Genomic DNA, 17,491 nt, shown 5'->3' with positions numbered 1-17,491 from the left:
ATTTGGGCCAATTGTACAAAATTTATAAATAAATATTCGAACGATCCTATTTTTTTTTTTTCTTTTTTTTTTTCTTTTCTGTTCTTTAAGTATAGAATAAATTTTAGATAGAATTAATCGACGCTATTAAAATTCTAATACAATGCAAAATAGATATATTATATATTCGAATGGAGTAACAAAAGAGAGGTTTGATGGCGAGGCAAGAACGTGAAAGTGAATCCCTTGTCTTCTAATCAAGTGTACACGAAAATAACTCTGGAGAGACTTAATCAACGTGTCTAAGGTGAGCGAATGAAAGGAGGCCCTATCTGATTTGAATAGAATACAGCAGGGATGGGGCTTCGCTAAGGTCAGCACGAGGCCTTGCTCGTTCCAAATTACTACGATCAACGATTTTATGTCATCGAAATTCCACTGTACTTTTTTATGACCTACCTTTAATACCTTTGCTTCTTCGTTCACCAATTAAAATAATTTTTCATTAAAAATATTATACAAGTAGATATTCTTTTTTAAATAATCACTAGCAGATATCATTGATGATACAACGATTAACGTTATTTTTGTTTTATACAATTGTCCAAAGAAAAATTTATTAAAGATGTGTATATTAATATTATGTTTTGTATTAATACAAATATTAGAAAAATTGATTGAAATTTAATCATCAAGAAAAATATCTGTGCTACGAATATTTTCAACAAAAATTTATTTTACTTTAGAATAACTTTTTGAACTCGTAATATCTTTTTTTTTTAGGATAATATTCTGTTATATTTCGAAATAATTTTAATTAATATAAATTACTTAATAATAATATAAATAATACTTAATAATTTGAATTAATATAAATTACTTATTATATTATTATAATACGAATATTGCTATAATAGTCTTCTGTTATTTCTGAAATTCATTTTTTTCTTATTTATATTATGATATATATTTCAAATGTATTAATGTTAATGAAAAACAAACATTCGAAGATCGTGTGAAATAAATTGAAACACAAATAACAGTAACGATTATAATAGAAGTAGTTCGGGTGTCAGGTAAATCATAAAGTTCAGCGGCAAAGAGTTAATGTAATTAAATTGAAATCAATCAGAGAGAAAAAGGAAAAAAAGACAGAAATAGAGAAAAAGTGGGATGGTAAAACTTTGTTCTCGGTTATGAAAATCGGAAAAAGTTTTTAAATCACTTGAACCGAGAGATAGGGGAGATGAAAAATTAGCTTTCAGTTATTCATCGAACGTATAAATAACACGATGATAAGCATTACAAATGAGCATTAACGATAATTGCACTGATCAATAAGGAAAATGAAGGGGTTCAACTGGAATTGGAAATAAATATGCTTGTTGTTATTCGTGCTTATGCATGAATATAAAGAAAATTATAATCAAAATAATTGAATGAACATTTAATAGTAAAAAATTTACTTACTTTTTCTTTTCTTTTTTCTTTTTTTGCTTCCCACTATTCTTATAGGATTGAAAGTGGAATGAAGGAACGAGGTAGAGGTAGGTGTTGAAGATTTGATGAAAGATTCCTATAAACTGGGGTGAGAGGGGATCAAATAAAAAAAGAATAAAATCAAAGAGCTATCTTTCAAAGTAAAATAAAGGGTTGAAGCATAGAATAAATTCGATTGTACGTAAGAAGAGAAAAGATAAGAACGAAATGTAAAAGCACGTGCGATCTTGTTCAGCTGAAGAAGAGGATTGAGAGGGTGGAATGATGGGAGGAGGGGGGAGAGGGAGGTGTTGAAGATTTGGCGAAAGATTCCTTCGATCCTCGGTATTGTTAAGTGTCGGACGTTTATAAATCCTGAGGTTAAACTGGCAGGAGGGGATAAAAAATAAAATTAATATCTTTAAATGAAAGAAAATAAAATAAAGGGTTGAAGAATAGAGAATAAATTCGATTGTACGTATAAAGAATATAAATATATAATAATAAGTAATTAATTAATATATTAATGATCATATTAGTAAAAAACTATTTAATTAATACATATATTATAATGTTTGATAATAGATTTATAAAATTTGGAAATAATAATTTAATTCTATATTAAATAGAAGGAAATGTAAAAGCACGTGCGATCTTGTTCAGCTGGAGAAGAGGATTGAGAGGGTTGGAATGACGGTTCGGGAGGAGGGGGGAGAGGGAGAGGGAGGTGTTGAAGATTTGGCGAAAGATTCCTTCGATCCTCGGTATTGTTAAGTGTCGGACGTTTATAAATCCTGAGGTTGAACTGACAAGAGGGGATAAAAAATAAAAATAAAAAATAAATGAAAGAAAATAAAATAAAGGGTTGAAGAATAGAATAAATTCGATTGTACGTATAAAGAATATAAATATATAATAATAATAATATATAATATATTATAAAAATGTAAAAGCACGTGCGATCTCGTTCAGCTGGAGAAGAGGATTGAGAGGGTTGGAATGATGGGTCGGGAGGAGAGGGGGGGAGGTGTTGAAGATTTGGCGAAAGATTCCTCCGGTCCTCGGTATTGCTCAGTGTCGGACGTTTATGCATCCTGAGGTTGAACTGACAAGAGGGGATAAAAAATAAAAGTAAAAAATAAAATAGATATTTTTTAAATGAAAGAAAATAAAATAAAGGGTTGAAACATAGAATAAATTCGATTGTACGTATAAAGAATATAAATATATAATAATAATAATATATAATATATTATAAAAAATGTAAAAGCACGTGCGATCTCGTTCAGCTGGAGAGGAGGATTGAGAGGGTTGGAATGATGGGTCGGGAGGATAGGGGGGGAGGTGTTGAAGATTTGGCGAAAGATTCCTTCGGTCCTCGGTATTGCTCAGTGTCGGGCGTTTATGCATCGGGGGGTGAGCTGGCAGGCAGCACGGCAGCTGACAGAGAGTCGCAGCCAATGCGCTGCGAAAAAGGAGTTGTTGGGAAAGGGGGTAAGGGGGGGTGTACCGAGGGCGGCGCGCAAGCGTCGTCGGGGTATCGACGCCTAAGCACCCGGGCAGACAACGACGGGGAGAGAGAGAAAGAGAGAGAGTGAGAGAAAACGGGTGGGAGGGAACGAGGGGGTGATTGAGGGGTGAGCTGAAGGAAGGAAGTTACTTGGCCGTTCTCTCTTCTCTCCCTCGATGTTCTGCTGCCAGTAGTAAAGCCCAGGCCGGGTCAGACGAGAGACACTGCGAACATGCACCGACGTTAAGTGTGCATAACGTGCAATACTCGCATTCAGATCATCGTCGCGTAAACTCATCGAGTTATACGTTGGAGAATACCAAATAGGATTGGATTCGTCAAGGATTTTACTTACGAATCCTAAATTTGTCTCAGCCTCCTATCGTGTTTTCCTCTTATTTTTCTCTCCTTTTTTCTACTTCTCCCCCTCTCTCTCTCTCTCTTTCTTTCTTTCTTTCTTTCTTTCTTTTCTCGATCGTGTTCCGGTTTAAAGAGAAAGATATGGTGAGAGAGTGTTAAATACAGAAAAAGAGAGAGAGAGAGAGAGTGAAAGAGAGGAATATTGACGTGTGTTCGATAAAGAAATATTTATTCGAGGTTCGGTTGCCCCTTCCTTTCCTTTATTTCTTTCTTTCTTTCTTTCTTTCCTTTTTTTGGGGGGGACGTTTTTTTTTTTTTCTTTTCGTGGAGTTTATTAATAAGAAGAAAGAAATAAGAGAGAGAGAGAGAGAGGGTTTGGCTGGCATGCTGGGAAAGACCCTGACACGAGGGTAGAAAGTGGCGCGCTAGCACGGAAACTCGGGCGAGTTTAGCGCCGTGGAGCTTCGAACACCACCAACGAGGCTACTAAGCAAAGTCCAAACTCTCTGGCAGAGGGATGATAAACGCTAAGGTACGAATAAATAAGAAAGATGGCAGTGGCTGGTAGATCTCTGTCGCATCTCCGAGTAACATCCCCCTACTCGGATGCTGCGTGTGCTCCGAGAGTTAATATTAGACTGCATTAATAATCTCTTTGTATTATCTTTTACACGTTTATTAATATTATCTCGAATTATTATTTGTCAGTTATTATTCGTTAGAGTATATTTTTTCTTTTTTTTTTTTAAACGAGTGTGTACTTATGTATATATACACGGTGGAAAATGAAACACGCGCGGGAAACGTAACACATTCGCGATATTTTTTTGTAACCTCCATCTAAAACACTCTTCATTCTACAAATTCTTCTTCAAATGGATTTTTCATAGTGTTGTTGTTGTTGTTGTTGTTGTTATTGTCATCGTCACCACAACGAATTCGTAAGTAATTTATAATTGAATTATTTTCTTTTCGTATATCGTGAATATTTTCAAAGAACGTTTTCTCTTTTTATCTACTTCCTTTTCTTTTTTCTTTTTTTTTGTGAATTTTAATGAATATTTGATAATAATGGTATCGAATCGATTAATCGATCACTTTTACCAAGTTTACCACGTCGCGGTTAATACATTTTTCGACGAAAAAGTTGGTCGTTCTGTGTATACGTAAATATATATGTGTGTACTATTACATATCTAAAAGACTAGTATATGTATCCTTGTATATATATGTATTGTATTTATATATATATACGTATGTATGTACATCGTGTCGTACGCTTAGATCGTTTCCGATTTTGCCTTTGACATTCTTCTTCAACAGCTCAACCCTCGTCACATTTTCTCTCCTCTCTTTCTCTCTCTCTTTTTCTCTTTCACCCTCTTTTTCTTTCCTTCGTTTCTCGTTGACGTTCCCTTTGATCTACCTCCCAACGCAAACGTTCGAAAATTGATATTTACGAGATTGGAAAAGCGCAAGTTATATCGTACAAATATATATACACATAAAGGTGTGCGTGAACCTGAATATATAAACCAATGTAGAAACGAAAAAAAAGAAAAAAAAAAAGACCATTACTAAACGCGTTCATCGTTAAACAAATTTAACGTTTATTAAATTCATTTTGCAAATGATCGTTTACAGTTAATAACTTCGCCTTGTAAAAGAAAATTTGTAATGTGCTTCGTTAATGTTTTTCGTAAAGGTAACACTAATTTTGTTCTTCTTTTTTTTTTTCATTCTTTTCGTCGAACGATAAAGAATTATAATGAGAAACTATCGCGAAAATAATATTTTGTAGAAGAATTTTTTTTATTATTTATTTATACATTAAATCTAATCTTTTTTTCTTTTTTTTTATCATTAAATTTACCGAGAATGTCGGTGTAAAATATTTATAAATAAGAGGGAAGTAAATAACGAGGGTGGGGTATTTTTTCTTCTTCTTTTTTTTGATTTATGGTGCATCGTTAACAAGCCGTCATCAATTGCGCATTGGCGCCAAGCCGGTTTTCCCCCTTCTTCTTCTTCCCCCCTTCTCCCCCTTCTCGACTTAAATCGTCTCACGCATGACACGAAAAAGTTGCTGATACCTTATCGGTCGTATTTTCATCGAAAAAAAAAATAAATAAAAAACAAACAAAAATGGAATATCCTCGTAATATGCAAAATAAACAAAAAATAGGAAACAATTTTTTTTGAACGACGCTTTTCGTTAAAAAGATTGGGTTCTTTATCGTTGCATCGATTAGAAACCGATGCGCAAGAATTCGCTAGAATAGCGGATGCCGCTTCCATCGACTTGTTGGAATTCCCTTTGTCGCTCTTAGGTATTCCAATGGAATTTTTTTTCCCTCTCATAAATAAGACAATACCTCCTCCTCCTCCCCCCCTCATACTCGAGAATTTTATTATAATTTGCCAATCGTGTTATTAAACGCGCTTTTTTTTTATAGCAATAATAAAATATCACCGAGCAACGTGGAATAATTTCATTTTTTAATTACACGATCCTTTATCGCAATTTATATGTTTTATTTATTTGTTAACATTGTTTAACTTTTGAGAGCATTTTGAAAAATTGTCTCATAATTATTATTATATTATTGTCTTATTTATGAGACAATACCTCCTCCTCCTCCTCCCCCATACTCGAGAATTTTATTATAATTTGCCAATCGTGTTATTAAACGCGCTATTTTTTTATAGCAATAATAAAATATCACCGAGCAACGTGGAATAATTTCATTTTTTTAATTACGCAATCCTTTATCGCAATTTATATATTTTATTTATTTATTAACATTGTTTAACTTTTGAGAACATTTTGAAAAATTGTCTCATAATTATTATTATGTTATTGTCTCATAAATAAGACAATACCTCCTCCTCCTCCTCCCCCATACTCGAGAATTTTATTATAATTTGCCAATCGTGTTATTAAACGCGCTATTTTTTTATAGCAATAATAAAATATCACCGAGCAACGTGGAATAATTTCATTTTTTTAATTACGCAATCCTTTATCGCAATTTATATATTTTATTTATTTATTAACATTGTTTAACTTTTGAGAACATTTTGAAAAATTGTCTCATAATTATTATTATGTTATTGTCTCATAAATAAGACAATACCTCCTCCTCCTCCCCCATACTCGAGAATTTTATTATAATTTGCCAATCGTGTTATTAAACGCGCTTATTTTTTATAGCAATAAAAAAATATCACCGAGCAACGTGAAATAATTTCATTTTTTTTAATTAACAATCCTTCATCACAATTTATATATTTTATTTATTTATTAACATTGTTTAACTTTTAAGAACATTTTGAAAAATTGTCTCATAATTATTATTATATTATTATCTCATAAATAAGACAATACCTCCTCCTCCTCCTCCCCCATACTCGAGAATTTTATTATAATTTGCCAATCGTGTTATTAAACGCGCTTTTTTTTTATAGCAATAATAAAATATCACCGAGCAACGTGGAATAATTTCATTTTTTTAATTACACGATCCTTTATCACAATTTATAAGGTAAAAGCCCCCTCGGTTGGCCAGGCCCCCTCTATTGGCCACTTTATGCCACAACAGTGATTATAAATTATATGCTGATGTGCACATGGTGACAGTTTTTTAAAAAAAAAATTCTAATTTTAAAATATCATTGAAAGTAATTCGGATTATTTTAAAAATATATTTAAAAACGAAAAAAAATAAAGTTGTGCAAGACTTCTGTTTTTGGATGGTTTCTTGTTAAGTAAGGTAAGGATACTGTGATTTTGATTAACCTATATATTTCATTTTTGACAATAGCAACCAAAATATTTTGTTTTTCTGCAATTAACATAGCTTAAAATTATTATAGAAATTGAAAATTAAGTGATTTTTAATTATTCTCCATTAAAATATGGTGGCCAAGCATGGAGACAGTATTATTGCCTCTGTTTTTATCATTAGCCAACTTATGGCTATTCGCTTTGAGGTTATATATTTGTACATAAAGTATTCAACTAGTTTTTTTAATACTAATGAGTAATTAATTTCTTTGTACACGAGTTTTGAATTATTCAATTTTGATTTATTTAATAAATTAGTTATTAATTAATTATTTATATTTTAAATAGGAAACATGGCCAAATGAGGGGACATGCGTGGCCAAAAGAGGGAGAAAGTTGGCTAAAAATAGGGACATTGCAAATCTATGTTTTTTTTAATTTATTATTAAAATATTTATGAATAATTTGTCTTTTCTTTATTTTTATTCAAAGCTGAAAGCTCAAGCTTACAGGTTAAACCATTAGTTTAGATGTAAGTTATTTTATTGAATGAATATAATTTTTCTAAAAAAGAAAACGGCTTAACTGGCCAACCGAGGGGGCTTTTACCTTATATTTTATTTATTTATTAACATTGTCTGACTTTTAAGAACATTTTGAAAAATATATATTATCGATATGTATTATAAAAACACACATAAATATATTAATTATATTATATAAAATATATAATCGAAAGAGTAGGCTAAGTTTAGTATAAAAAAGATCTGTTAGACGTAATTGAAAAATAAATTGAAAAAAAATAAAGAAAAAGAAAAATAGGCTGAATTGGTGGGTAAAAAAAAATTTGTCTTTAGAATGAAATCGAAGAAAAAATAAAAGTTCGTTGTCCCGTTAACGGAAACGAAATTACAAGACTGATTCGTTTTATTAGTATTTTAACGTCGAACGAAGAACCTTGATAGAGAGTCACGTTCCAACTAAAATTCATTCGGAAAAAGGAAAATAAATAGTTCGGAGGATGGAAGGAAGAAAGAAAAGGGGATTAATGTTACGTTGTAATTTGAATTTTTTATATAATACGTCGAAGGCTTCGTTAAAACAGTTTTTTCGCGTAACGGCATATTTGATCGAAACGAAAGTCGCGTGACGAAGGGAACAATGATTTTCTTAACAAGTCGTTATCGAATAATTTTTTATTTCGTTCCTGTCGTGACCACGAAACGGCACTTACCTAGAAAGAGAAAATAAAATAAAAGAAAAGAAAAGAAAAGAAGAAAGAAAAAGTAGTCGGTTACAAAACGACTCTGTTTCCAATTCACAATTCTCACGTGTTTTTATCGAGAAATATGTAACAACAGTGTTTCGATGCAACGTTATTTCTCAAACTTTTTCAATATACTTTAAAGTTTATTACCTTTTTTATTTCTTTTTTTCTTTTTATTCTAAGTTTTTCCTAACTACGAGTGCATCCCCCGTAATATTGGGACAATTCAAGGCCAAATAATTTATCCTCGAATGATTGTTTTTTTTTTTGTTAATCAATGTTTTCAACAGAATAATTAATTATTGAATCGAACGAGAAAGATAATCGTACAATTTTCATATGAAAAATATGAATAAATGAAATATTACAACATACAAAGTGATGATAGTATGATCGTTTTTCGTAGAAAAAAAATCTAGAAGTTTCACTTAAATTCGGAAAAATACGAGGGAAAGATGGTTTACGTTATGCTACATAATCTATATCCCCCCATTCAGAATCGACTAGGCTAAATTATGAATGGCGGTCGATAACTTGAGGAGGGTAAACGCGTGTAAGTCATACGACGTATTGCGACGTGGAGAATAGGCTACGTGGTTTTTCCTAAGAATACAAAAACAATTCTACGTCGTCGTGATATCACTTTCGTTACGAACACAATTTTCTTTCTTACGAAAGATACGAAGTTATAGTTACAAAATTACATGTTCAATTCGTCGATTGTCGAACGTAAATAAAACAGTGATTAATAAATCACTATAATAATCACTATAATAATCACTATAATAATAAATTATTTAATAAAATAATTTATTTATTAAATTATTTTATTATTAGTTTATTTATTAAATAATAATTATTAATTCGTATATTATATATCGAACGTTAATAAAACAATGATTAATAAATCACTATAATAATCACTATAATTACTATAATAATCACTATATAAATAAATAATTTATAAATAAAACAGTGATTAATAAATCACTATAATAATTACAATAATCACTATAATAATAAATTATTTAATAAAATAATTTATTTATTAAATTATTTTATTATTAGTTTATTTATTAAATAATAATTATTAATTCGTATATTATATATCGAACGTTAATAAAACAATGATTAATAAATCACTATAATAATCACTATAATCACTATAAAAATCACTATAATAATAAATTATTTTATTAAATAATTATTATATAATTAAATTATTTTTTTATTAATTTATTTATTAAATTATTCTTTTATTAATTTATTTATTAAATAATAATTATTAATTCTTATATTATATATCTAACGTTAATATAAATCTTTGATTTTTAACTACAGGGATGTTACTTTATCGATCCATCAACAAGATCGTCGAAGATGTGAACCTTTTGCCGAGAACTCTGTCGCATGAGGGGTTCCAAGGTTTGAGTCAAGTGGAACGACGAACGTAGAAAATCGAAAAACGTCAAAGAAAGAAAGAAAGAAAGAAAGCAAGAAAAAAAGATAGATAGATAGAAAGGGATAGAAAAAGAAAAATAGAAAAAGAGTGAGTGAAAACGAGCTACGAAAATAGAAAAAGTGAGAGAGAGAGAGAGAGAGAGAGAGAGAGAGAGAGGGTTTCGTGAAGAAAGAAGGCTGTAAAGAAGAGTAACAGGAGTTAGAAGGGCGGGTGAAGGGGATGCAGCTCGAAAGGGTGGCGGCATGGAGGAGCCCTCGCTGGAGGCTCTCATGCAGGCAAGCCTCATCTTCGTGGTCTGTGTCGCCATCATCCTCTCGAATCTCCTCGTCATCGTCACATACCTCAATTTCCGTGGTAAGTCTTTTCCCCTGTTTTTGATAAATCACCTAGTTTCGTAGATAAATGCAATATGCTTTTGCACGATTCTATTATCACTATTTACTACCCTTTTTACTACCCTTTCGGGTTTGGAGGGCTTCCCTTACAATCTTCCTTTTACCATATCTTACAATACTATTCCATTTAACTATATACATATATATATATATATATATATATATCATTTTATATAAACTATATTACAAACATAACAAATTAATACTCAAAAATTCAAATTAATAACTGACTTTATATAAAAAAAAAAAACTGACTTTTATTATCACTATTGACTTTAAACTGGTTTGACGAGGAAGGAAGGAAGGAAGGAAATGAAAATTAAAAAAAAAGAAACATGACACTTCAGGGAATAATTGAATTATATATTTCTTCTTCTTCTTCTTCTTCCTGTTTTTATTAGGATTTTGTCCTGTTATAATAGCTTTTTTTATTGCTATTTCTAGGAACGATTTATTGTTTTTACCGAGGGTAGATTTCTAACCTCAAACCCCCTCAAAATTATATATTTAATATACATAATATAAATATATAATTATTATTTTTTTTTTTAATATATATAATATTAACCCTCTATGGGTCCGAATTTTTGTTATAAATAAAAAAAAATAATCGCAACTCTGAAAATCAACAATTATAAACATATATATGCAGATGAAAAAAACATTTTAACAATTTAAACAATTTTATTACAATAAATTCACTGTGTTACTTTCAGGTAACAACCGCCCATAATGTTTCCACTTCTTCGTAGAAAAATTTAATATATAATTTTCGTAAAAAATTGCAATAGTTCACAGTAGATGAAAACTTCTCGTAATATATATCGTACCCCTCCTATAAATATAAATAAATATATATATGACGAGGACAACATCAAAATAAAAAGTGTATGTGATAACTCAAGTCCCTCATCCCCCTTTCAGAAAGTTTGAAAAATATTCTTAAGATGATAATATCACGCGCAGGTCCCTCCGAGGTGATAAATTACTACTTGCTGTCTCTGGCTTCTGCGGACCTTCTTTGCGGTCTGCTGGTGGTTCCGCTCTCCGTATATCCGGCATTGGTGCGAAAATGGGTCTACGGGGACATCGTGTGTCGTCTCGTCGGATACCTCGAAGTTACCCTATGGGCGGTATCCGTCTATACTTTTATGTGGATTTCCGTCGATCGTTACCTAGCCGTCAGGTAAATCCAAAAAAAATTATACTTACAATTAGTTAATAATTATCTTATCGATATATGATGTAACATTTATCACAACTCGATTGAAAACTTGACGATTCTCTTTCGAACGGAGACAAAAATTATTAAAAATTATCTAACATAAATATGTTAAACAATTTTACAAAAAAGGAATACGAAAAGTTAGGAAGAATAATAAACGACTCTTCTCTATTTATACAAATTAAATAGATTATGTTATATATATAATGGTAGAATAAATATAATAGGCTTTCGCAAAAGGATAATAATCTAATTGTTGAAATATTATCTTTATCGATATATTAAAAATAGTGTGGGATGCGAGCACCTCCAAGCCAAATTTAAATAGGCGTTCGTAAGGAGATTGGACGGTGGGCCCTGGATAGCTCAGTGGTTAAAGAGCAGTGCTCGAAAAGCGGAAGATCCGGGTTCGAATCCCGGTCCAGTCAGTCCAACGGCCAAATTTTTTCACGAATCCTACAATAGTGTTGATGTAAAATTTATCACAACTCGATTGAAAACTTGACGATTCTCTTTCGAACGGAGACAAAAATTACTAAAAATTATCTAACATAAATATGTTAAACAATTTTACAAAAAAGGAATACGAAAAGCTAGGAAAAATAATAAACGACTCTTTCCTATTTATACAAAATTAAATAGATTATGTTATATATATAATGGTAGAATAAATATAATAGGCTTTCACAAAGGGATATTAATCTAATTGTTGAAATATTATCTTTATCGATATATTAACGGTAGTGTGATGTAACATTTATAACAACTCGATTGAAAACTTGACGATTCACTTTCGAACGGAGACAAAAATTACTAAAAATTATCTAACATAAATATGTTAAACAATTTAAAAAAGGTATACGAAAAACTAGGAAGAATAATAAACGACTTCTCCCTATTTATACAAAATTAAATAGATTATGTTATATATATAATGGTAGAATAAATAATAGGCTTTCGTAAAGTGATAATAATCTAATCATTAAAATATTATCTTTATCGATATATTAACGGTAGTGTTGATGTAACATTTATAACAACTCGATTGAAAACTTGACGATTCACTTTCGAACGGAGACAAAAATTACTAAAAATTATCTAACATAAATATGTTAAACAATTTTACAAAAAAGGAATACGAAAAGCTAGGAGGAACAATAAACGACTCTTTCCTATTTATACAAAATTAAATAGATTATGTTATATATATAATGGTAGAAAAAATAATAGGCTTTCGCAAAAGGATAATAATCTAATTGTTAAAATATTATCTTTATCGATATATTAACGGTAGTGTTGATGTAACATTTATAACAACTCGATTGAAAACTTGACGATTCTCTTTCGAACGGAGACAAAAATTACTAAAAATTATCTAACATAAATATGTTAAACAATTTTACAAAAAAGGAATACGAAAAGCTAGGAAGAATAATAAACGACTTTTTCCTATTTATACAAAATTAAATAGATTATGTTATATATATAATGGTAGAATAAATATAATAGGCTTTCGCAAAGGGATAATAATCTAATTGTTAAAATATTACTATAAATATTTAATCAGGAAACCATTAAGATACGAGACCGTGCAGACGAAAACGCGATGTCAATGCTGGATGGTTTTCACGTGGATCAGCGTAGCAATGATGTGTTGTCCGCCACTTCTTGGCTTCAACCAGCCGTTATTTGATCGCGAGGCTTTCATCTGTATGCTTGATTGGGGCAACATGGCAGCATACACCATCACCTTGTCTATCCTCGTGCTCGGACCATCAGTAATCACCATCGTCTATACCTATTTCTATATATTCTCGATGATGAGACGACTGAAATCTGGTGCACTGATGCACGACAAGGAATATGCAACAGCACTTTCCGAAAATTTGAGCAACCCGAGTCACATCATGTCCTTCGTCCTGGTGATGACTTTCTGGTTATCCTGGGCACCCTTTGCAGGAGTCAGATTATACGCTGTCATTAGCGGACCTCCTCAGGTATTTATTTTTATTCTTTTTATTTAATTATTCTTCGTCTATCTTATTTCCTTTTCCACACTTTGACTGTCACGTTGGTCATTGGTGATATCACTGAACTCTGGAAACTTTTTATAACTGTAAAAGTTGAATGAAAATTGACTGTTAGTGCACTTTGGACATCACCGTTAATTAGAATATACTTCGAAATAAAATGTGCACCATTGAACAATTACAAATTTTTATTGAAACATTGAAAATGAAAAGTGTACTTTGAACATCACCGCTAATTGGAATACATTTATTCGCACACTTCTCGTACTCTCATTCATACATTTATACACAATTGCAAATTTTTATTTGAACGTTGAAAAAATGAAAGATTAATTTATATGAATTATTGAATAATATAAACATGTGAATTCGGTGTGACAGTCAAAGCGTTAAAAGGTTCTTATTCCTCTTCTTTCTCAACCCTTTTCACCTTTTTTCCTCACCACCATCGTCTTATCTTTTTTTCCCTCAAGTTATTTCTTTGTTTCGAACGATATAGAAGATTTTCTCGGCTACTTGTTAAGGATTTTTCACATTGAAGCTTTGCTATTATAATAACTAACGGTCTCCGCACGTTTAACGAATGAGAGAACGATACAATGGATATATACTTGATAAAAGAAAAGAGTTTTTAACGACCACCGCGAACTAAATTTAGGTCAGACTATTTAAGAAGCGGAGTAGGTTAACAGAGAATTCTTAAAGCCGTAAAATAACGTATATACTCGGTGTATATACTTAAAACGTCATTTTTTCGATTACGACTTAAGCTATCCGTTCTTTTTTCTTTTCTTTTTTATATATAGATATATATATCGAAGAACACGTGAAATATACCAACCGTGAAAATATTCAACAATTCCAAATGGCTTTTAAAAATGTTAATAGCATTTTTCTAAATTGCAACGAGAATATTGTTAGCACCTTTAATATTCTTAATTTGCTATTCTTATTCCACTAAGTGGGTATATAACTACGTAGTATGCACGAGAACGCGATGTTTACATGGTATTTATAGATAAGATAAAATACAGGTAGACGTTTTTTTTTCTTTTCTTTAAAAAAAAAAAAAAATAAGAAAAAAAGAATAAAAGCATTTAAAATATTAAATAAATTCGATCGTACAAAGTATAATCGTGGGATAGAAATAGGAATGAATTGAAATTATAGATAAAGGTAATTTATTTGTATTATAATTTTGAACAAATAAAAAAAGAATAAAAGCATTTAAAATATTCAATAAATTTGATCGTACAAAGTATAATCGTGGGATAGGAATAGAAATGAATTGAAATTATAGATAAAGATAATTTATTTGTATTATAATTTTGAACAAATAAAAAAAGAATAAAAGCATTTAAAATATTAAATAAATTTGATTTATTTATATTAGATAAAAATAATTTATTTGTGCATTATAATTTTGAACAAATAAAAAATGAATAAAAGCATTTAAAATATTCAATAAATTTGATTTATTTATATTAGATAAAAATAATTTATTTGCATTATAATTTTGAACAAATAAAAAAAAAATAAAAGCATTTAAAATAATAAATAAATTTGATTTATTTATATTAAATAAAGATAATTTATTTGCATTATAATTTTGAACAAATAAAAAAAGAATAAAAGCATTTAAAATATTCAATAAATTTGATTTATTTATATTAGATAAAAATAATTTATTTGCATTATAATTTTTAACAAATAAAAAAAAGAATAAAAGCATTTAAAATATTAAATAAATTTGATCGTACGAAATATAATCGTAGAATAGGAATAGAAATGAATTGAAATTATAAATAAAGATAATTTATTTGTATTATTATTTTAAAGGAATTATATTTGATTGTTGTTTTTCAGGTACCGTTTTTACACTTTGCCGTTGTATGGCTGGGGATAACAAACAGTTTTTGGAAGGCGGTCATCCTCGGAGCACTTAGTCCCCAATTTCGGCTCGCTGCTCGTGTTCTTTGCTTGACGTTGTGCTGTCGACACAGAAGACTTCCACCGGAGCTTCTTGGCCTCGACGACGACGATTAATAATTGAAAAGAAACACGCCTACGCGAGAACGACCATTGCTTTTCTTCTCCTTTTTTCCTTTTTCTTCTTTTTTCTTTTTTTTTTGTCAAGCGCGACGCATTTCCTAAAAGATTTCCAACTTTTATTTTCGTTTCTCAAAACCTTCTCTCTCTCTATTTTTATTTTATTACTTTTTCTTTTCGTTTTTCCCATTTTACGTTTTATTATACTCAGTGGGTCTCTCCCATTCAACCCCCTTTATTATTTCTTTAATCATTCGTACGTTTTTTTCATCCCTCGTTCCCATTTCAAATATTACTTTCCTTCCATTATTTCTTTCCATACTTTTATTTTTGTTTTCCTATTTCACGTTCTACCCAATCCAATCTCCCATAGAACCACCTTATTATTTCTCTAAATCTTTCGTTCATTTTCCCATTCGCAAATATTACTTTTTTTTTTATTTTTCTTTTGGTATTCTCCCCGTCACGTAACCAACTTAACGCGTGCGCTGTTTAAACTAGTCAAGGTCGTTGTCGTACCCGGAACGACGACAACCGTCGGATGCATTTTCTCTTCTTTTACTCCTCGGAGCGTGAAGAAAAAAGGAAAAAAGAAAAAATGGAAAAGAAAAAAAAGAAAAAAGAATGAAAAAGAAGCCAAACACATCAGGCTCAGATTTGTTCAATCACGGTCTACGTTGTGCACAAAAGCAACGTGGAACTGCATCCTCGCAAGCCGTTAGGACAGAGAAATAACCAGCGAAGCAAGACCGACCTAATGCGCGTGCAAAATATCGAACTACGTCGGCTTCGACAAAAGGAAAAAGAGAGTGAGAGAGTGAGAGAGAGAGGGGGTGGGAGAGGGAGGAAAATAAACACGAGGGAAAGGGGTGGTAGGAGGAGAGTTAAAAAGAAAAAAGAAAAATATAATACTCGATCCGTTCTCAGTCGCCGTTCGCGCGGTTGAGCGTGAAGCACGCAGATACACAGCGAATTACGTACGTTTCGTTGAACGTATAACGTATTATCCGTGAAACCGTTTCCAGAGCAACCTTTACCGATACGTCCGCTCGGTTCTTATTTTTAACAAAAATATTCAATTATCACGAATTTTCAAATCAATCGATTAACGACGAAACACCCATTTCCCTAAATTATTCCCTAATGAATTTTCATATATTTTGGTAATTACGATTAATGGTATACGAATCAATTTATTATTCAGCATTTATTTGATGACTTTTAGTTTTTTTATATCATCAATTTGAATACTAACGAATCCATTTCCGAAAATTATTCTCAATTAATTTTGTTGTATTTTGGTAATTATTATTAATGATACGAATCAATTAATTATTCATCATTTATTTGATGACTTTGTATTTTTTTATATCATCAATTTGAATACTAACGAATCCATTTCCGAAAATTATTCTCAATTAATTTTGTTGTATTTTGGTAATTATTATTAATCATACGAAAATCAACAGATTATTCATTCATTTATTTTGTGACTTTTTATTTTATAGATCATCACATTTATTTTTTTTTATTTTATTTAACCTATTGCCATAATTATTAATACAAAATTGAACAATTATTTGAATTCTAACGAATCCATTTCCGAAAATTATTTTCGATTAATTTTCATATATTTTGGTAATTATTATTACTGATACAAAAATCAACAGATTATATTCATTTATTTTGTGACTTTTTATTTTATAGATCATCACATTTATTTTTTTTTATTTTATTTAGCCTATTGCCATAATTATTAATACAAGATTGAACAATTATTTGAATACTAACGAATTCATTTCCGAAAATTATTCTCAATTAATTTTATTATATTTTAGTAATTATTATTAATCATACGAAAATCAGCAGATTATATTCATTTATTTTGTGACTTTTTATTTTATAGATCATCACATTTATTTTCTTTTATTTCGATTTAATCTATTGT

General features: G+C 30.3%; 2 protein-coding genes and 1 long non-coding RNA gene across 3 annotated transcripts in view; 2 read left to right on the top strand and 1 right to left on the bottom strand.

The window, feature by feature from the left end:
- The window catches only part of LOC122518361, a 38,453-nt gene extending 36,601 nt beyond the window's left edge, over positions 1-1,852 (bottom strand). Inside the window, exon 1 of the mRNA XM_043637249.1 lies at positions 1,450-1,852. The gene's annotated coding sequence lies outside the window, so the exon portion shown is untranslated. The remainder of the gene's footprint in view (positions 1-1,449) is intronic.
- A 1,774-nt stretch (positions 1,853-3,626) lies between these two features.
- On the top strand, positions 3,627-9,867 carry LOC122518268. Its single transcript, XR_006304032.1, has 2 exons — positions 3,627-3,860; positions 9,724-9,867. It is a non-coding gene; the product is annotated as an uncharacterized LOC122518268 (long non-coding RNA).
- A 58-nt stretch (positions 9,868-9,925) lies between these two features.
- Positions 9,926-15,573, top strand: LOC122518266 (beta-2 adrenergic receptor). Its single transcript, XM_043637085.1, has 4 exons — positions 9,926-10,198; positions 11,206-11,425; positions 13,032-13,461; positions 15,361-15,573. The coding sequence occupies exons 1-4, from the start codon at positions 10,087-10,089 to the stop codon at positions 15,538-15,540; spliced, it is 942 nt and encodes a 313-aa protein (XP_043493020.1). The 5' UTR covers positions 9,926-10,086; the 3' UTR covers positions 15,541-15,573.
- The last annotated feature ends 1,918 nt before the right edge of the window (positions 15,574-17,491 follow it).

The sequence above is a fragment of the Polistes fuscatus genome, unplaced genomic scaffold (genome assembly GCF_010416935.1).
Source record: "Polistes fuscatus isolate 324 unplaced genomic scaffold, CU_Pfus_HIC Scaffold24, whole genome shotgun sequence".
NCBI classification, from domain to species: Eukaryota; Metazoa; Arthropoda; class Insecta; order Hymenoptera; family Vespidae; genus Polistes; species Polistes fuscatus.
This window is presented reverse-complemented; position numbering and strand designations above follow the sequence as displayed.